At 39.7% G+C, this 22,291-nt stretch overlaps 1 protein-coding gene and 1 long non-coding RNA gene across 2 annotated transcripts; both read left to right on the top strand.

Annotated features, from left to right (window-relative positions):
* Positions 1-112: 112 nt before the first annotated feature.
* LOC117487037 lies at positions 113-6,823 on the top strand. The gene is made up of 4 exons (XR_004556342.1): positions 113-221; positions 3,170-3,256; positions 6,249-6,335; positions 6,784-6,823. It is a non-coding gene; the product is annotated as an uncharacterized LOC117487037 (long non-coding RNA).
* Positions 6,824-14,311: 7,488 nt separating this feature from the next.
* Positions 14,312-21,950, top strand: LOC117487035 (NLR family CARD domain-containing protein 3-like). The gene is made up of 8 exons (XM_034135697.1): positions 14,312-14,534; positions 14,803-16,257; positions 16,312-16,645; positions 17,063-17,206; positions 18,627-18,800; positions 19,756-19,929; positions 20,444-20,484; positions 21,498-21,950. The coding sequence occupies exons 1-8, from the start codon at positions 14,411-14,413 to the stop codon at positions 21,503-21,505; spliced, it is 2,454 nt and encodes an 817-aa protein (XP_033991588.1). The 5' UTR covers positions 14,312-14,410; the 3' UTR covers positions 21,506-21,950.
* The last annotated feature ends 341 nt before the right edge of the window (positions 21,951-22,291 follow it).

Genomic DNA, 22,291 nt, shown 5'->3' with positions numbered 1-22,291 from the left:
AAACTTGGTAATATGATACATTTTTTGTAATTTATTTGACACGTTAAGGTTTGCAGATTATTCACAACCATTCACTTGATTCTGAGAAAGTGTTGCTTTATCTTAATGGCACAAAACTGATTCCATACCAACAGGGAAGGACATCAAACGCGGAAGTTAGAAAACAGACGGACTGCCAGACTCCATTTTAAACTTCAACAGAGCAGCAGAAAGAAAACAGGGTGAGTGTTAAAACCAGGCTCTGCTGTTTTTGTCTGAACAATTCATGTTTACTCTGTTTTACTTTATCTCAGAAAAACACAGTCTCGATAAAAAGCAACATCTTAGAGTCCGATGTGGCATATTGAAATGTTGTAGGCCTTAACTTCCTCTTTCACGTCCTTTGTTCTGCGCCATCATGGTTACATAACTATACAGACGTATTTGTTGTTGTTTACACTAGTGGTGTTAGTTGATTTAAAACAAAAAGTAATCGCGTAAATCACGATCATAAACTGTGATTAATCTTCATAAATCAGAAGTTTAAAATATTAGTAGGCCTTTTAACTTGTATTTTGGAGAGATATAAAACAAACAAAACGTGTGTTGTAGTCTCATAAAGCGGTCCATGAAAAACTGCTGAGAAATAAGAGGGGTTTTCACTTTATTATAACATCTCAGCTAAATTATGATGATTTCCGAATTATTGGCATGACGTCTGAGCATTTGCGAGCACTATCTGCTCCTAAAGTAGGGACCTGTCCATCTCCTGGATTCAGCATAATGCCACCCCTCCGTCTCACCAGACCTAAGGAACGAGTGCACAACATGTGTCATGGATTAAATGTGCTTTTACACCGAGGTAGTTACAGCTCTTACTGATTTCTGGAGGTGGAAGAAGTACTCAGATCTTGTACTTGAGTAAAAGTAGAAGTACTCAGATATTTTAGAACTACCAGAGTGTAGGAATACTCTGTTACTTACAAGTAAAAGTCCTGCATACAAAATGTTACTAAAAGTAGAAAGCAGGGTCGGCGTCATGGGGGGTCATTCGCGGGCCATGCCCCCCCAAATGAGTCACTGTTCCCCCCCCAACGCAGGGCGGGCAAGCCTTGCCACTTTGCCGATTTTCTTTTTTTTTAATCATATAAGTGAAAACGTTTCCACTAAAAGTTTTTGGTGTGAAATAAATCAGAAATAAAGAATACAAATATAAAAGACAGCCTGAGGTGTGCTCACTGCTGCTCTCTGATTGGTGTGTTGCTTGACCAATGACCCCCGGCCTTTGTTTTGTTATCATTACGTGGCTGTGTGTTTAGATGAAAGCCCAGTGGCGATCTGTCCATCTGTTATACTGATTATACAGTAAAGCCATCGAAAATAATATGATATACAGTACAGTGCAAGTACTTCTGGGTCTCTGTGTTTCATTCAAGCTCGGCTCTGTGTGTGTGGCACGAGCGCATTTTGTGAGTGCGCAAGCCGTAACGTGGAATGTTGTTGTTAGCATCTGGTTAGCTAGCTATGCTAACGGTTATAAAGAGCTGTTTCTACACCAAGGTGGAGGAGAGTGCTCTCCTGTCAGACTGAGAGGATCTTATAACGTCAGCTCAGTGAGGTAAAGGACTCTCTCAGTGTTTAGATAGTTAACTTTGGTGTAAGTTATCTCAGTGGGTCTCAAACGGTTTGGTCACCATTTATGTAACAAGTATTTGCGAGGAACACCTTTATATGATCATTATAGTTATTAAAAATAAGAGAATAAATGAAAAACAGGTATGAAATACTATAGGGCAGTAACACAAGAATACAGTTTTAAAAGGGGAGTGATTAGTAAAATATCCATAAAGAAAAAGTACATCTGTTTACAGTTCTGTTTCATATGGGTGTTGAGAGATGTAGGCTATCCATAGATCTCTTAATTTTGCTTTCAAAGTGCACCAGATTGATGCATTTAACTTCAATATTTAAAAATCTTCCCCCGGGGAGCATGCCCCAAGACCCTCCTCGAGGAGGTTAGGTCCACCCCCCACCTAAAACATGTTCACATGGATAGGATACTAAATACATGTGCACACTTTTCATATGGTGGCCTATGTCCATATGTTTCTGTTTTGGTGGTCGTGCCACAACAAGTCATAGGTGCGCTATAAAATAGCACTACACCCCTGCAATGTGTGTGAAAGACAATAGACTTTACAGCATGTTTTTTGAAATTGAAGTTGCGTTGGTGTTTGTCTGTTGGTTGTTGACGGCAGTGTGTGCCCCTCCCGTGGTAAATGATTTCCCCCCCATTCGATTTGTTCTAGAGCCGACCCTGGTAGAAAGTATTAGCGTCAAAATATGGTTAAAGTAGCGACAGTAAAAGTAGTCATTGTGCAGATTGGTCCATTTCAGAATAATATATATGATATGTTTTATAATTATTGATCATTAAAGTGTTCTCAAAGCTGGTAAAGGTGCAGATAGTTTTAATGGCTTTGTATACTGCAGGGTAGCTTGTGAATTTACTCCAGGTGGAACTAAAGTCTGATTTAAGAGCTGATTATATTTCACATCATTAATCAAAATCTGTAAAGTAACTAAAGGTATCAAATACATGTAGTGGAGTCAAAGTACACCATTTACCTCTGAATTGTAGTGGGGTAGAAGTACAAAGTAGCGGAACATTGAAATAAAGTACAGGTCCCTCAAAATTGTACTTAAGTACAGTACTTGGTAATAAGTCATCATTAAAAACTCACCTGTTCACCATGGCCTTTGACCCCTAACCCATCACAGCCCCCCTGCTTCCACTCCTACTGATATTTATTAAACATTATTTTTTTACTTTATTATTTGCCCCTTTTGTTTGTTTGTTTGTTTGTTTGTTCACCATGTAAAGCGGCCTTGGGTCCCTTGAAAGGCGCTATACAAATGTCATCTATTATTATTATTATTATTATTACTTGATTAAATGTACATGTAGCTTGTGCCAGTTCTTCGCCTTCCTTGATTTTACCTGTCATGCAATTCATGTTAAAATTCCCGCTGGAATTACGAAGGAAGTTTGGGTGAAACTTGGTAATATGATACATTTTTTGTAATTTATTTGACACGTTAAGGTTTGCAGATTATTCACAACCATTCACTTGATTCTGAGAAAGTGTTGCTTTATCTTAATGGCACAAAACTGATTCCATACCAACAGGGAAGGACATCAAACGCGGAAGTTAGAAAACAGACGGACTGCCAGACTCCATTTTAAACTTCAACAGAGCAGCAGAAAGAAAACAGGGTGAGTGTTAAAACCAGGCTCTGCTGTTTTTGTCTGAACAATTCATGTTTACTCTGTTTTACTTTATCTCAGAAAAACACAGTCTCGATAAAAAGCAACATCTTAGAGTCCGATGTGGCATATTGAAATGTTGTAGGCCTTAACTTCCTCTTTCACGTCCTTTGTTCTGCGCCATCATGGTTACATAACTATACAGACGTATTTGTTGTTGTTTACACTAGTGGTGTTAGTTGATTTAAAACAAAAAGTAATCGCGTAAATCACGATCATAAACTGTGATTAATCTTCATAAATCAGAAGTTTAAAATATTAGTAGGCCTTTTAACTTGTATTTTGGAGAGATATAAAACAAACAAAACGTGTGTTGTAGTCTCATAAAGCGGTCCATGAAAAACTGCTGAGAAATAAGAGGGGTTTTCACTTTATTATAACATCTCAGCTAAATTATGATGATTTCCGAATTATTGGCATGACGTCTGAGCATTTGCGAGCACTATCTGCTCCTAAAGTAGGGACCTGTCCATCTCCTGGATTCAGCATAATGCCACCCCTCCGTCTCACCAGACCTAAGGAACGAGTGCACAACATGTGTCATGGATTAAATGTGCTTTTACACCGAGGTAGTTACAGCTCTTACTGATTTCTGGAGGTGGAAGAAGTACTCAGATCTTGTACTTGAGTAAAAGTAGAAGTACTCAGATATTTTAGAACTACCAGAGTGTAGGAATACTCTGTTACTTACAAGTAAAAGTCCTGCATACAAAATGTTACTAAAAGTAGAAAGCAGGGTCGGCGTCATGGGGGGTCATTCGCGGGCCATGCCCCCCCAAATGAGTCACTGTTCCCCCCCAACGCAGGGCGGGCAAGCCTTGCCACTTTGCCGATTTTCTTTTTTTTTAATCATATAAGTGAAAACGTTTCCACTAAAAGTTTTTGGTGTGAAATAAATCAGAAATAAAGAATACAAATATAAAAGACAGCCTGAGGTGTGCTCACTGCTGCTCTCTGATTGGTGTGTTGCTTGACCAATGACCCCCGGCCTTTGTTTTGTTATCATTACGTGGCTGTGTGTTTAGATGAAAGCCCAGTGGCGATCTGTCCATCTGTTATACTGATTATACAGTAAAGCCATCGAAAATAATATGATATACAGTACAGTGCAAGTACTTCTGGGTCTCTGTGTTTCATTCAAGCTCGGCTCTGTGTGTGTGGCACGAGCGCATTTTGTGAGTGCGCAAGCCGTAACGTGGAATGTTGTTGTTAGCATCTGGTTAGCTAGCTATGCTAACGGTTATAAAGAGCTGTTTCTACACCAAGGTGGAGGAGAGTGCTCTCCTGTCAGACTGAGAGGATCTTATAACGTCAGCTCAGTGAGGTAAAGGACTCTCTCAGTGTTTAGATAGTTAACTTTGGTGTAAGTTATCTCAGTGGGTCTCAAACGGTTTGGTCACCATTTATGTAACAAGTATTTGCGAGGAACACCTTTATATGATCATTATAGTTATTAAAAATAAGAGAATAAATGAAAAACAGGTATGAAATACTATAGGGCAGTAACACAAGAATACAGTTTTAAAAGGGGAGTGATTAGTAAAATATCCATAAAGAAAAAGTACATCTGTTTACAGTTCTGTTTCATATGGGTGTTGAGAGATGTAGGCTATCCATAGATCTCTTAATTTTGCTTTCAAAGTGCACCAGATTGATGCATTTAACTTCAATATTTAAAAATCTTCCCCCGGGGAGCATGCCCCAAGACCCTCCTCGAGGAGGTTAGGTCCACCCCCCACCTAAAACATGTTCACATGGATAGGATACTAAATACATGTGCACACTTTTCATATGGTGGCCTATGTCCATATGTTTCTGTTTTGGTGGTCGTGCCACAACAAGTCATAGGTGCGCTATAAAATAGCACTACACCCCTGCAATGTGTGTGAAAGACAATAGACTTTACAGCATGTTTTTTGAAATTGAAGTTGCGTTGGTGTTTGTCTGTTGGTTGTTGACGGCAGTGTGTGCCCCTCCCGTGGTAAATGATTTCCCCCCCATTCGATTTGTTCTAGAGCCGACCCTGGTAGAAAGTATTAGCGTCAAAATATGGTTAAAGTAGCGACAGTAAAAGTAGTCATTGTGCAGATTGGTCCATTTCAGAATAATATATATGATATGTTTTATAATTATTGATCATTAAAGTGTTCTCAAAGCTGGTAAAGGTGCAGATAGTTTTAATGGCTTTGTATACTGCAGGGTAGCTTGTGAATTTACTCCAGGTGGAACTAAAGTCTGATTTAAGAGCTGATTATATTTCACATCATTAATCAAAATCTGTAAAGTAACTAAAGGTATCAAATACATGTAGTGGAGTCAAAGTACACCATTTACCTCTGAATTGTAGTGGGGTAGAAGTACAAAGTAGCGGAACATTGAAATAAAGTACAGGTCCCTCAAAATTGTACTTAAGTACAGTACTTGGTAATAAGTCATCATTAAAAACTCACCTGTTCACCATGGCCTTTGACCCCTAACCCATCACAGCCCCCCTGCTTCCACTCCTACTGATATTTATTAAACATTATTTTTTACTTTATTATTTGCCCCTTTTGTTTGTTTGTTTGTTTGTTTGTTCACCATGTAAAGCGGCCTTGGGTCCCTTGAAAGGCGCTATACAAATGTCATCTATTATTATTATTATTATTATTACTTGATTAAATGTACATGTAGCTTGTGCCAGTTCCTCGCTTTCCTTGACTTTCACTGTCATGCAATTCATGTTAAAATACCCGCTGGAATTATGAAGGAAGTTTGGGTGAAACTTGGTAATATGATTAATTTTTTGTAATTTTTTTTGACACGTTAAGGTTTGCAGATTATTCACAACCATTCACGTTTTTTTTTTACAGCACAAATTTAAACCAAATTGTATCATTATGATGGATTTGATTGAAATGCTTGTATTATGAAGTGTGTGTGTTTATGTATTTGTCTCCAGGGTTACTGGTTCATCTCTCACAATGGAGACCATGAGAGATGAGGAGGAGGACAGATCTTCAGTGTCCAGAAAACCCTCTGACACAAAGTAAGCATCTGTTTCTGCTGTAAACTGACCTGAAGAGGAGTCTGGTTTGATCTGAGTAGCAGATCACAGTATATAAACACAGTAAAGCATCCCTGTGGAGTACAGTCATGAAACAAAGTAAATTAGAGTAAAGAAACCCGGAAGAGGAAAGTAAAGAGGTGTAACTGAGCTCTGGCTGTGCTCCTTGGCATCATCAGCAATAATCTACTATTGTGAAATCATTCTCACATTCCAGATGTAGGACTTTGTGTTAAGTAAATCAACTTCGAACATGTCAAACGTTTCCCTCTCACAAATTAATTCTAACAACCGAAACCCTGAAACACGACTTAAAAACTGAAAGTTCAGAGCAAGTCCAAAAATCTTTAATAACGTAAACGGGCTGAAATCAAAAGCTGCCCTTTACAATAACTAATGATGTGTGTTAAACATTTTGTTGTTTCCACAGACAGAGAGCAGAGTCTCCAGTCCCCAGCTGTCTGTCTATGAAGAGTGACCGGTCTAAGGATGAACATTTAGACTTCAGTAATGAACCTGGACCCACAGACATAAAGTAAGGTCGCATTTACACCTAATAGGTCTGCTAATTTGGTGCTGTTGATTGATACAGTTTTTACTCAGTCCGGGCATAAAAGGTGTGTCCTCACACACCACCTCGAGGTACCGATAAACTCCCTTCTTTCTGTATCTCCATTCATCAATATACATTATTTATCTTTTCCTGTTAGTTTATCCCTTTAGATTGTCACAGACCTGTTAATGAACACACATCTGAAACCTTTGGGATTTAATACCCGTAAAGCACTGCTGCCGTATTTCAGTTGACCAGGTTCTACTTACCAGCTGTTATCTCTGGGAGACTGCAGTGTTCTGTCAGGGATTGACCCTCAACCAAGGAGACAGGACACTGCAATCAATCTGGACTCAGGACTCAAGCTATGTGGGGACGGGTTACATTTCCGCTGATTTGTTACTTATTCAGTAATAATCAGAGGGCTATATGGATCTTTATTTGCTTTTCACAAGTGTGAACAGGTAGTTTTATTTAAAAGTTTTACAAGTTATAACACCACACAATAATAATCTTTATACGTTTTACTCAGATATATAACAGGGTGTCCGCGAGGTCTTAAAAAGTATTAAAAGTTGATAAATCAATTTAGTGAAAATGAAGGCTATTAAAAAGTATTAATGGCATTTTCCAAGGTATTAGGGGGGGGGGGGGGAGAAGTGTGTTGGGGCGCCACTGATGGGGATGAAAGCTGGTTCGAGGGGCCCCAGACTCTAGAATCACCACTGTCGATGGGGATCAAAGCTGTCCGGTCCCACATGCTAAGTGCTAGCCAGAAAGCCGCGGCGTTTAAGTCCCGACTCTCCCGATGGCCAATCCGTGCCTCCCCTGACTGCACGTCGCTGACACTCACCGCTGCAGTGCAGACTCTCTGCACGGAGGAGCCGCGGAGGAGCAGCGGAGTCCGGGCGATGCTGCTCCTCCAAGGAAGAGACACATGTTCACTAAGCCAAACTATATCCGGTCACAGAGATCTGCTATTTTAAAGTAAAGTCCACACATATCGACCCTAAATATAGTCTATATTAAGAACGAGAAAAGTTTTAACATATACTGTATGTCGTTTTTTGTAAACATATGACAAATGTGCGAGGGTGATGACGTCAGAGCATCGTCCTATGTGCCGCGGCTTAGCCCCGGACAGCGCCGGCCCAATTTAACCCCTATTTGTGAGGGAGCTCCTATATGGCATTACCCCGCTGAAGCTCACCAAGGTTTAATATATTTCATAGTTCAAAGTTTTGTCAATTGTTTTGTTTATTGGTCAAATACTGGTTTCTAATGGTTTCTGAGGAGTTTTACTGGAATGAAAGAGCACAAAGTGTGTCTACAGAAGCAACAAAGCAGCATACTGCATTAAACCTGACCTTGACAGAGAGGTTGAAGTTCATATGGCGAGGAGGCTTCAGTAGTCTGTATGTTTTATCTCTTGGGAACAATGCCTAAATCAAATACTACTTTCTAATGGTTTCTTTTTCTAATAAACCTTGCATTGTGTTGGTCACACAATTCATTCTCTTGTGCTTTGTTTTATCTGAATTATGATAAGGAGTTATCACAAGCTGTTTAGTTGTGCTATCTTACAATCAATATAGTAAATGTGAGGTAAAGTGTGTCGCCAATGTAACCAGTTAGAACTGGAAAGGGTCTTAAAAAAGGTCTTAACCCTTAAGAGTCCCTGGGGCCATTTTTCAGCCATTCGGGTTTTCATGTTCATGCCATTTTGGCTGTGTTGAATGAATATTGCTCAAACTTGCCAGAGGATATTCTTTTTTAGTTGTATATTGAATTGTGGTCTCAGTTTTTTAAATTAGCCTAAAATGGCTAAGCTACACAAAAACCGACACATTTGTTCCTAGCGGCAAAAAATGCCCCATTGAAAACCATTGAAAATGCTTTTTTTGACCCCACATTTATCTTATCATAAACTCTTGATTTCCTTTATGTTAAGATTTCATTTTGGACTTCTAGCTTTCAATTTTCACATTTGTCTACAAGATGGCGATAATTTTAACCCTTTGAAGCCTGCAGCAAAATGTCACACTTTTTACTGTTTTCTGCAAGGGTCTCTTGCTACTGAAATGGTGTGTGTGTGTGTGTGTGTGTGTGTGTGTGTGTGTGTGTGTGTGTGTGTGTGTGTGTGTGTGTGTGTGTGTGTGTGTGTGTGTGTGTGTGTGTGTGTGTGTGTGTGTGTGTGTGTGTGTGTGTGTGTGTGTGTGTGTGTGTGTGTGTGTGTGTGTGTGTGTGTGTGTGTGTGTGTGTGTGTGTGTGTGTGTGTGTGTGTGTGTGTGTGTGTGTGTGTGTGTGTGTGTGTGTGTGTGTGTGTGTGTGTGTGTGTGTGTGTGTGTGTGTGTGTGTGTGTGTTGTGTGTGTGTGTGTGTGTCGACCACTGTGATGGATCGTTGGAGCTATGTGCAGCTCAAGGCATATATGCTCGAACGGGAGCTGCCTGGACGCTGCAATCATGTTGCGCGCACTATCCGTGGTGAGTGTGTTGACTTTTCGTACAATGTCCCACTGTCTGGCTACCTGCATGAAGTCAAGTGCTCGGCGCAGTTGTCGGCGAAATGTCGCTCCTCTGTTTTCATTGAAACAGCTCCTTATATCCGTTAGCACAGCTAGCTAGCACCAGATGCTAACAACAACAACAACACGTAAGGTGTGCCTCGCTCGCGAGTCGCGCCACACATACACACACCCTCCCGGTCCTCCCGATGGCCAGTCCGGGCCTGCCAGTGAGCGTGGAAGTGTGGTCTGCCACACACACACTTTGTATTGTATTATTGTATGAGAGAGGTTCCAGGTTGAATTGAGGCGAATATTTGTAATGTTCAGAGGTTGTTGTGTTTAATATTCATGAGAATATTTGTCATTGTTCAAATGATAATGAACAAACATATAAAGCATATTTGTCCACTCATATGTTGATAAGAGTTAAAACTTGAAAAATATCCCTCTAAGGTACATTTAGAACAGATAAAAAATGTGCGATTAATCGCGATTAACTATGGACAATCATGCGATTAATCGCGATTAAATGTTTTAATCGACTGACAGCCCTCGTTAAAAAACATTATAACACATGTAATGAGAGACGTTCTGCAGTCAGGAGGGGGTTTCATCGACGACAGGTGGCTCTGACTTTTATGTATAGTTGACGGAGCATTTTTTCTTTACACAACACTGTTCAACACTTCATTCTGCTTCACTCTTTCGTTAAAGATTTTGAAAAAATCTGCGTTCTTGTGACTCGTAAATACTACACTTCCTGTGTTTTGGTGCAGACTGTGTTCACACCAGCGATGAACCGCTCCAGAGTTCACTAGCAAGCGGTCCGAGACCACCTGTTTTAGGAGGACCAGAGTCCGGTTGTTTACATCACATCAGAGGTCTCGGACTGTGTTCACACCGACCCAAACGAACCGCACCAAGGGGGTAAACGCACCAGGGTTCGATTAAAACGCATTAAAGTACACTCAAGAAGTTTGATTGAACTCTTGCTGTTTGTTGTGCGTCGTCGTTACATTTTTGTCAAGTTTCAGTTTTAGTCACGTTCATGTTATATGTTTAGTTTAGTACCAGGGTTTTATTTTGATAGTCTGTCTTCCTCATGTGTTTGTCGCGTACTTCCTCCCTTTTTCTGTTTCCCACCCCGGTGAGTGTTTGTCACGTCATTATTGTCTGCACCTGGTGATGTCAGTATATATAGGCCCAGCTATTCAGCCATTTTGGGTCCACACTTTGCACGCCTGTGACGCTGTTCTCCTTGGCATCATCAGCGGTAGTAAATAAACTGCAACAGTGAAATCGTTCTCACACTCGACATGTAGGACTTTGTGTTTGGTTAAGAAAATGTACTTGGAACATGTAGAACTTTGCACTCTCAAAGAATTGTAACAACAGAAACCCACAAACACCATTTTTAAGACATTAAGTTTAGAGTAACAACAAAAATCTTTAAAAGGGGAAAGAAAATCAAAACTGAAATCAAACGCTGCTTTTTACAAGAACTAATGATGTGTGTTAAACAATTGTTGTTTCCACAGACGGGGAGCAGAGTCTCTATTCTCCAGCTGTCAGTCTATGAAGAGTGACCGGTCTAAAGACCATCCTCCAGTCTTCAGTAATGAACCTGGACCCTCAGACACAAAGTAAGAGTCTGTCTCTACTGTGAACTGACCTGACCAACATATATACAGTGGAGGAAATAAGTATTTGATCCCCTGCAGATTTTGTAAGTTTGCCCACTTACAAATAAATGAAGAGTCTATAATTGTAATGGTACGTTTATATAAACATTGAGAGTAAGAATATCAAAAAGAGAATCCAGAAATTGACATTATATAAAAGATACCAATGTAGGTAACACTTTATGGTAAGGGTACATGAATCATCATGAATTCATGCTGACTTAATGCATGAAAAAGCATGAATTCATTCATGTAGTACTTCATGAACTATCAGTAATGTATAAGGATTAATAGTGTCTCATGCATGAATTAATGCAGGAACAATACCTTAATGAATGCATCAACTAAGGTATCTCAATCATCATGACTTCTGAGTTATTAATGATGTTCATGTCTTCTTCATATAGATCTGCAGTTAAAGTGACAGGCCAAAAAACTGACCAGTCACAGCTATTCCAAGTGTTGTAATCATGATTAACTCAGCATTATTTTGTCATTACTTCATCATGTTTGTGCCCCTTCAAATAAAGTGGTGACCTGTTCCGTCGTTTACACTGATAAATAACATGATTAATGGCCTATGTGAAATCACCTTTATTAACCATTTGGTGCTCATGCATCAATCATCTTTGTGATCCCTCAAATAAAGTCAGCCCTTATGTCTATATAGGCATCATGTATTTGGCCATATTACAAATGCAAATTAGATCATAATTTTGGACTTAATTTCAATTATCAATTATATAGTTAGGACTTTTTTTTATGTATCATACAGTATTATCTTAAAGCTCACAAACCATTAAAGATAACTCATTCATAATATTAACAAACTTTAATTTATAATCCAAAGCCAACAAGATCACATTTTCACATATCGTGTCACATAAGAAAGCAGTAAAACATGTCGGCAAAGACACAAGATTAGGAGGCCTACTTTAGGGAGGACGTGGATTACCACACAGTTTTTTGGCCTGTCACTTTAACTGCAGATCTATATGAAGAAGACATGAACATCATTAATAACTCAGAAGTCATGATGATTGAGATACCTTAGTTGATGCATTCATTAAGGTATTGTTCCTGCATTAATTCATGCATGAGATACTATTAATCCTTATACATTACTGATAGTTCATGAAATACTACATTAATTAATTCATGCTTTTTCATGCATTAAGTCATGCATGAATTCATGATGATTCATGTACCCTTACCATAAAGTGTTACCAAAATGTATTTGCATTTAACTGTGGGAAATAAGTATTTGATCCCCTTGCAACAAACAAGGATTCTGGCTCCCACAGACCAGTTAAATAAGTCATCTTCCTTTAAAAAAGTACTCATATCAACTTGTTACCTGAATAAAAGACACCTGTCCACAGAATCAATCAATCAGATTCCAGCCTCTCCACCATGGGCAAGACTAAAGAGCTGTCTAAGGACCACAGGGACAATCTCTGATGACTGCACAAGGCTGGAAATGTCTACAAGACCATCAGAAAGCTGCTTGGTGAGAAGGAGACAACTGTTGGTGCCATTATTTGAAAATGGAAGGAAGAAAAATGGGCATCAATCAACAATCAATCGCCTTCAGTCTGGGGCTCCACACAAGATCTCTCCCTGTGGGGTATTGATGATCATGAGAAAGGTGAGGGATCAGCCAAGAACTACACGGAAGGAACTTGTTAATGATCTCAAGGCAGCTGGGACCAGTCACCAAGAAAACTATTGGTAACTCACTACACCATAATGGATCAAATCCTGCAGCGCCCGCAAGGCCCCCTGCTCAAGAAGAACATGAACGAACCGTCTGAAATGTTCCAATGAACATCTGAATGATTCAGAGAAGGCTTGGGAGAAGATGATGTGGTCAGATGAGACAGAAATGTTGATCTTTGGCATCAACTCGACCCGCTGGGTTTGGAGGGAAAGAGATGCTGACTATAACCCCCAGAACACCATCCCCCCCGTCAAGCATGCAGGTGGAAACATTCTGCTTTGGTGGTGTTTCTCTGCTAAGGGGACAGGACGACTTACTGCATCGAGGAGAGGATGGACGGGGCCATGTACTGTAACATCTAGACCGATAGCCTCCTTCCCTCAGCCAGGACACTGAACATGGATGGGTCTCCCAGCAGGACAATAAACCTGAGCATGCGGCCAAGGCAACACAGGAGCTGCTAAAGAAGAAGCACATTTAGGTGAGGGAGGGGCCTAGCCAGTCTCCGGACCTTAATCCCATAGAGAATCTGTGGAGGGAGCTGAAGCTTCGAGATGCCAAATATCAGCCTAAAAATCTGAATGATTTGGAGAGGATCTTCAGAGAGGAGTGGACCGTGAAGCGTGTTTCTCTACCAAGTACTAACACATGTTTTGCAAGGGGATCAAATACTTATTTCCCACAGTTAAATGCAAATAAAAAAAATTCTCTTATTGTCAATTTCTGGATTTTCTTTTTGATATTCTGACTCTCACTGTTTATATAAACCTATCATTACAATTACAGACTGGTCATTTCTTTGAAAGTGGGTAAACTTACAAAATCTGCAGGGGATCAAATACTTATTTCCTACACTATATATATATATATTATATATATTATATATATATACTATATATATATATATATATATATGATATAGTGTATATATATATATACTGTATATATATATATAGTGTATATATATATATACTATATATATATATATACTATATATATATATATATATACTATATATATATATATATATATCTATATATATGCCATCGGATCATTTTAAACTCTTCTTTAATGATTACATGAATGCAGTAGCCCACAGTATAGAAACTCAGTAGAGCTCAGTATAGAAACTCAGACGTACTTGAATCAGATAAGGAAAATATCGGCACCTAGAGTTCTACATTACTTCATATTGAACTGAAGTTAAACATGTATGTGTATCAACCATTGATTGTTAGTTTGACTATTAATGGAGCAGCCACAATGTTAGCTAAGTCTAACTCCACTCAATCTAATCCCCATTCATTAACTAGCATTTTTAAAGTGATTTGCTTTCCATGTTGTGGACAGACCTGACAAAATGTTAACTGCTTTTACAAATTGGAATCATTAAGTAGTTATTACATAAACCAGTTTAATTTAGCCGTAGTAAAACTTGTGAGCTACAGTGAACATGCTGTAGGCGGATGATGTTACAGACAGAAGGGCGTTTTGTTTCATAATTATATGAATAACTAAATATCTACCACTTGGGAACAGTTATCAGGATGAAATATCATCTACAGATAAAGAACTTAAACAATCAGTCACCGTAATGTGCTATAAAGGATGTGTTCATCTCCACAGAGGGAAGAGGAAAAGTCATGTTCCTGTGGAGGAGCATCTGTCCAGCTGTGCTCTGTGTCAGGACGTCCTGAAGGATCCAGTCTCTACCAGCTGTGGACACTGGTTCTGCAGACAGTGCATCACCTCATACTGGGAGCAGCGCCCTCCATCAGGAGACTCCTCATGTCCCCAGTGTGGAGAAAGATCCAGAACCAGAGCTGGACTGCAGACAGCCAGTCAGACCAGGACAGTACAAAGTAAGTCTTAACCTCTGTCTCCTGGTGTCTTCATGCCTGAAAACAGGATTCCTCCTGTTGTGTTGTACATAATATAAGTTCATTTAAAACATTTTCATTATTCTTACGTTTCCTTCTCTTTCAGCAGAACGTGGTCTGCAGGAGGTTTTAGATGAACATAGGGTCAGTCTGAGGGGGAGATGTGAACAAGTGACTGAAGGAACTGATGAAAGTGAAACCAGCCTCAACAAGATCTTCACTGAGCTCTACATCACACAAGGACAGAGTGAAGAGGTTAATACCCAACATGAGGTGAGGCAGCTTGAGGCAGCTTACAAGAAAAATACCCTCCATTACACTCCAATCAAGTGCCAGGACATCTTTAAAGCCTCACCTGACCAACAGACTCTCATCAGAGCGGTCCTGACCAATGGAGTCGCTGGAGTTGGAAAAACCTTCTCAGTGCAGAAGTTCACTCTGGACTGGGCCGAGGGTTTGGAAAACCAAGATGTCAGTCTGGTGATCCCGCTCTCCTTCAGGGAGCTGAACCTGATCAAAGGTGAGCAGTACAGTCTTCTCAGGCTGCTCCATGTTTTCCATCCAACCTTACAGAAGGTCACAGCAGAGCAGCTGGCTGTCTGCAAAGTGCTGTTCATCTTTGACGGCCTGGATGAAAGCAGACTTTTTCTGGACTTCAGAAACAATGAGGTTGTGTCTGATGTCTCTCAGGAGTCCTCAGTCGATGTGCTGCTGACAAACCTCATCAGGGGGAAGCTGCTTCCCTCGGCTCTCGTCTGGATAACTTCTCGACCTGCAGCGGCCAATCAGATCCCTCCTGAGTGTGTCGACAGGGTAACAGAAGTACGAGGCTTCACTGACGCCCAGAAGGAGGAGTACTTCAGGAGGAGATCGAGTGATGAAGACCTGTCCAGCAGAATCATCTCTCACATCAAGAGCTCCAGGAGCCTCCACATCATGTGTCAGATCCCAGTCTTCTGCTGGATCACTGCTGCAGTTCTGGACCGCATGTTGACTACAGACCAGAGAGTACAGCTGCCCAAGACCCTCACTGACATGTACTCACACTTCCTGCTGGTCCAGACCAAGAGGAAGAAGCAGAAGTATGATGAGGGACATGAGACGAGTCCACAGCAGCTGACGGAGGCTGACAGGGAGCTTCTTCTGAAGCTGGGGAGGCTGGCGTTTGAACATCTGGAGACAGGAGACATCATGTTCTACCAAGAAGACCTGGAGCGCTGTGGTCTTGACGTCACCAAGGCCTCGGTGCACTCAGGAGTTTGTACAGAGATCTTCAAAAGAGAGAGTGTGATCTTCAATAAAACAGTCTACTGCTTTGTTCATCTGAGCATTCAGGAGTTTCTGGCTGCAGTCTACATGTTCCACTGTTACATCAACAGGAACAGAGAGGTACTGAAGGACTATAAGAACATGTTTGGCAGTGATCAGGATTACCCATCCCTGGATGTCTTCCTAAGGAGCGCCATGATGAAATCACTCAATAGTAAAAATGGCCACCTGGACCTGTTTGTCCGCTTCCTCCATGGCCTCTCTCTGGAGTCCAACCAGATACTCTTAGGAGGTCTGCTGGGTCACACAGACAACAGACCAACATTCATCGAGAGACTCTTAGGAGGCCTGCTGGGTCGCACAGACAAACGTCCAGAAATCTTCCAGAGAGCCATCAGCAACCTGAAGGAGCTGAGAAATGATGGATACATTCCCCAGAGTAGCCTCAACATGCTCCACTGTCTGACAGAGATAAACGACCACTCAGTACTTCAGGAGATCACAGAGTTCCTGAAGTCAGAGAACAGATCAGAGAAGAGACTCTCTGTGGAACGCTGCTCAGCTCTGGCCTACAGGCTGGAGATGTCAGAGGAGGTTCTGGATGAGTTGGAGAAGTACAAAACATCACAGGAGGGACGACGGAGACTGATTCCAGCTGAGAGGAACTGCAGGACGGCTGTGTGAGTCCAGATGTGATTAAATTTATAGATTAGTGTAGATAAGGATTTTAGTTTTTCAAATAAACACTATACAACTTTTTGCTGTTTCACATTCTGTGAGAGCAAAATTGAATTAATACAATTATTCTAATAATTTCAAAATTGTACAGTTTTTTCTTCTCTTCATTTTCCTTGTCAAAAAAATATGAAGGATGTTTTATCACAGCAACATGTGATCACAACATACAGAATAATTGTACATATGTCATTAAATGGAGTAAAGTTATTATGAAATTATTGCAGTTTCTTTATCGTTAAATTATACACAGAGTAATATCTGATTCATGTTGACTCTAGTCTAGAAGGTAGCTAGCAAAGAGGTGACAGACACACTCCTTTTTTTTTTATAAACAAATTCTGTAATATGTGTTATAACAGAATTCCTGACAGTGGATTCTTAGACTGGGAAGTCGTGGCCTCCAATCTGAGAGAGCTGGAGCTGAAAGTCGGTCTGCAGGATTCAGAGGTGGAGCAGCTGAGTTCTGGACTGAAGAGTCCAAACTGTAGACTGAAGACTCTGAGGTCAGATTATTGGCTGCAGTTCATGTGGTTTTGTACAGTATTTATAATTTATATATTTATAATTCCATAATTTGCCTGAGTACAAAGATATTTTAATAAGTACACATTTCTTTCTAAATTTTTGAATATTTTACAAGAATAACAGAAAGCAGAGAAAGTAGATGTGTGACGGACATTGTTTGAGCTTCCACAGACTCTCACTGTGCTCCATGACTCAGTGAAGATGCTGTCAGTACTGATGAGCTGTGAGGGAGATGAAGGAGGTTGTTCTGATGCATTATTACAGATACTTTTATATATTACATGTATATTCCACTCTCATCAACGGTTACCAATCAGGGAGTTAAAATGGATCCTCACCTGAACTTTGAGGCCCACATCAAGCAAATATGCAAGACCTCTTTCTACCACCTGAGAAATATTGCGAAACTCCGCCCCACACTCAGTCTGCCAGATGCTGCAAAGCTTGTCCACGCCTTTGTCTCCTCCAGGCTGGACTACTGTAACGCACTTCTCATTGGGATTCCTAGCAAGAACATCCAGAAGCTGCAATCATCCAAAACACCGCTGCTAGGATCCTGATGAGAGTGCGGAAGTACAAACACATCACACCCATCCTCAAATCACTGCACTGGCTCCCGGTCTCACTCAGGATTGACTACAAAATCACCCTCTTCACTCATCAGTGCATATATGGAAATGCTCCCTCCTACATCAAGGAATTGCTGACCCCACAAACCTCCACGAGGAACCTACGATCAGTAAAGGCAAACCTCCTCATCCCACCAAGGACAAAACTGAAGACCATGGGAGACCGAGCCTTCTGCTCCGCTGCTCTTTTTTATTTTTTATTGTTTTTGTTGTTTTGTTTCACCCTTTTTAATTTTGTAGCACTTTGAGTTTTGTTTACGCAAATGAAAAGTGCGCTTATAAATAAAATATATTATTATTATTATAAAAGTATCTACATCATTTTTGACATTGGCCTCTGAACCCTCTCCAGGTCTGAAAAGATGATGAAACTTTGAACTACCTCAAGCAGGACCATTGTTCTCTGAACTTACATTGTGTGTTATTTATTCAGACTCTGGTGCTGCTTCTTTGTAAACTCTGTGATCTTGAGTTGAATCAGTTTCTGTGGGTTTGTATTTGTCTGGCTGCACATCACGAGTTAGTGTAGAAGGAGCAGAGTTTCAGATGTGAAGTCACCACTTTTTATTGAAGGTGAAGCACGTTGTCTTTAATATTAATGAGAGCTATGTTCTCTTTCTGTAACTTACTGTTTTTAACCTGTCGGGAGTGTCCACTTTATAAACTTCTATATTCTCTACTTCTCCAGCTATAATCAGATTATTAGAACTTTAATTATTTCAATGAGGAACATTGTTTTCTAAACTTGCATCATGTGTTCTTTATTCAGACTGGGGAAATGCAAGTTGTCAGAGATCAGCTGGGCTGCTCTGATCTCAGCTCTGAAGTCCAACCATTCCCATCTGAGAGAGCTGGACCTGAGTCAGAACGTTCTGCAGGATTCAGTCATGAAGCTGCTGAGTGATCTTCTGGAGAGCCCAGACTGCAGACTGGAGACTCTCACGTCAGTTCTCCATCTTTTACTTCTGTGCTGAGATTAATATGTGAGAGTTGTGTTGACTCTGAGCTGCAGACATCAGGCTGATATGATCCTGATCCTCACTGAGCATCTTAATGCTAAAGTCTATTTTCTTCTTCTGTGGTTTAGTTCATTGACTGTGGCAGAGCAATGTTAAAGAAAAATCATACTCTGCATAATTCACTCTGAACCTCTCAAAAACCTGAAATTCATCTTATATTCTCCATCATGTTGTTTTAAATAAATGACATTATAAACACATTAATACAATATTTAAATATTTCTATTAAAACTATCAAACACTAACAAATATGTTCAGTTTTTGCTGTTTCTAACATTTGTATTAAGCTACAAGATGCTCATGCTGACTGAATAGTTTAAACTGAAGATGCTTTGATCTATGTCTCCACTATTCCTAAAATAAATATTCTCTATTTATTTTGATCACATTTCTTTAAAATTCTTCCTGACATATTTGTGATCTTTTAACCTGTCGGGAGTGTCAACTTTATAAACTTCTACATTCTCTACTTCTCCAGCTATAATCAGATTATTAGAACTTTCATTATTTCAATAAGGAACATTGTTTTCTAAACTTGCATCATGTGTTCTTTATTCAGACTGTGGGACTTAATGCTGAAGTCTATTTTCTTCTTCTGTGGTTTAGTTCATTGACAGTGGCAGAGTAATATTCAGCTTTAAATGTAAATATTACAATAAGAATTATACTCTGCATAATTCACACTGAACCTCCGTCAAGTTTTATTTTACTACATTATATAAAAGACAAATGAGTAAAATTAATAAGTATTTCCAATTAAACACTAAAAATATATTCAGTATTTGCTTCTTCCAACATTTTTATGAAGCTAAAAGATGTAAAAGCTTATACTGACTGAATGGTTTGAACTGACCATCTGATCATGTGTTCTTTATTCAGACTGTGGGGCTGCAGTTTTTCAGAGATCAGCTGTGCTGCTCTGGCCTCAGCTCTGAAGTCCAACCCCTCCTATCTGAGAGAGCTGAACCTGAGAGACAACGGTCTGCAGGATTCAGATGTGAAGCTGCTGAGAGACCTTCTGGAGAGCCCAGACTGCAGACTGGAGACTCTCAGGTCAGTAAGGGGTCGACTCTCTACTGGTTCAGCAGGATTGTATTAAAAACAGGGAGGTGGATGTGTTCCTCACACTGGGGAATCTCTCCAGTTCCACCTTCCAGGCGTAGCCTAGCTTTGCACAACAAATCAGTGATGTTACCATTTATCTGCAGTTCCTCCTTTTGTTCATCTTGCAGTTCTTTAATTTCATTATTATCAAGCAAGATAATACAAGCTGACAATGCAAAGCCACATTTCAGACAGCTGCAACTCATTAACAGACACATGGGATTTTACAGTTAAAAAGGTAGTCTGTTTGTTTTTCCTATGTAGTTGTTTTGTTCCTGGACTAATGCCTTGTTAATTCTCTCATGCAGCTGAGAGCTGTGGACAGTCAGTCGTAGTGTTTGCAGAGAAGATATGATGTGATGTAAAGCATTGGATCACTCAGGACTGTGAAGCTGACTAACTCAAAGAACAAACCCTTATTTTAACTTGATCTATAACTGTTGGATTGTGTTCATCTCTGCAGGATCAGAGGCGAGATGATGACAGCCAAGATACAGAAGAAATGTGAGTATTGAACCCATATCCTCCAGATATATCCAAACTCTTGTACATGCAATCAAATCATAGGTAATATATTTATGTATCACTTGATGAAATTTGTGCCTCCCATTAATGTCTAACATAGAGTGGCTAACAGGCGCTAACCTGCTACAACGGCCCAAAACACATACATTAGGAGAAAGGCGCTGAAGCTTCAAATACAATGCAATATAAAAACACAAATGTTCCAAAACACATGCAAATGAAGATACATCTTCACCAGCTTGACAACACATGCACAGCATTTAGAACATATTTACCAACTTGAGGAAACATGCGCAGCGTTTACTAAAAGCCCTACATTAATGAAACGCTGTAAAAAGCAAACGCTGCAAGAAGCTTAAAACAAAACTGAAACGCGGACACTAAAAAGTGTAGATATTATAAAGATATAGAACAGTATAAAGACAGTTTGTCAACATTATAAAGTTGGCAAACTGTCTTTGTTGGTGGCAGAGTCTGTTTCATATTTTCAAGTGTTTTTGTCAGTATATCTGAAAGGACAAGGTTAGCTAGCGTGGACACTAAAAAATAAAAAGCAATATAATGCTCAAAGAGTGTCTTTAACCAGGCGGTTCTAACGAGTGGCTAAATTCATAATAACGTCATCACGCTGATCACGGAGAAACTCATCTCCTCATTGGCTGTGATGTTAAATCATGTGACTGTGATGTAGGTCCTTTATAGCCTAATGCTAGCTTTTCACTTGTGTGAAAGAACAGGTATTGGATGTACACTACTCAAAAATAATGTTTAAATACCATAGGGTATCGTTTTTTGACATTTGAATAAGGAAATGTTACATATTATATATTTTTAAATAAATAAACCCACCACTGGGAAAGTTGAGGAGTATAAATATCTCTCTAAACATCACATTGAACTTTTGTGTAACTTATTAGTAATTTTTTAAGAGATCTCTGTTTACAGTGATTGTTGGTTATATAACAAGAGTATTCTCCCTGTTTATCTTCCAGGTCCATGAGGGAATATCGTCATCTCAACAAATGGCAGTGCGTTCAGCCCCGTAATCCTGCATGAGGTTCAATTTCTGTCCCTCAACTCTTTGGAAACAGTCAGAAGAACGGCTACGGAGAACATGAAGAACAGTTTTCAATTATGACATTTTGTGTTAATCACCCCGACTCAATTAATCCCACGTGACTATTTTCACTCATGTTCCCGGTAATAACACGTTTTTCTTCATAAACCTAGTCTAAATAAACTGCAGTGAGTAACATTTCCATGGAGTAGGAGGATATTCCATACAAAGAAGCACATGATGGCGTTTCTCAGTTTTTTTGAACCAGTGAGCCTGTTGTTCAGGTCTCAGGCTCGAAAATGACATTCCCAAAACAAATGACCATAACTTCACTTCTAAAAGGGGTAAATGAATAATCTTTTTTCTCAAAGCAATGATACACCTGTGAGTTGGATGTAGAAGAGTCAGAATCAATATAGATTTTTTTTTTTATTTAAAGTAAATTCAGATTGAACATAGTAAAAAAATTTAAATTATAGTGTCCGTCCAAAATAAAAATTACTTATAGTGAAAACCACCCTTGTATGATGGGATAGTAGACTAAAAACGATAACATAATAAGTACCCTGTATCAAGATTGATGCAAAACAAGTGACATTTGACCTTTTAAGAGATATTTAAAAAAAAAAAAAAACACTTCTGGGGTCATTTGGGTGCATTTTCCATATCTCTGGCCCCCCCTCGTTCGATTTTGGTGATTGACATCTCTTGTTAACCGTTAGAGCCAAT

The sequence above is a fragment of the Trematomus bernacchii genome, unplaced genomic scaffold, assembly GCF_902827165.1.
Source record: "Trematomus bernacchii unplaced genomic scaffold, fTreBer1.1, whole genome shotgun sequence".
Classification (NCBI taxonomy): domain Eukaryota; kingdom Metazoa; phylum Chordata; class Actinopteri; order Perciformes; family Nototheniidae; genus Trematomus; species Trematomus bernacchii.
Note: the sequence above shows the minus strand (reverse complement) of the source record. Positions and strands in the feature narration are given on the sequence as shown.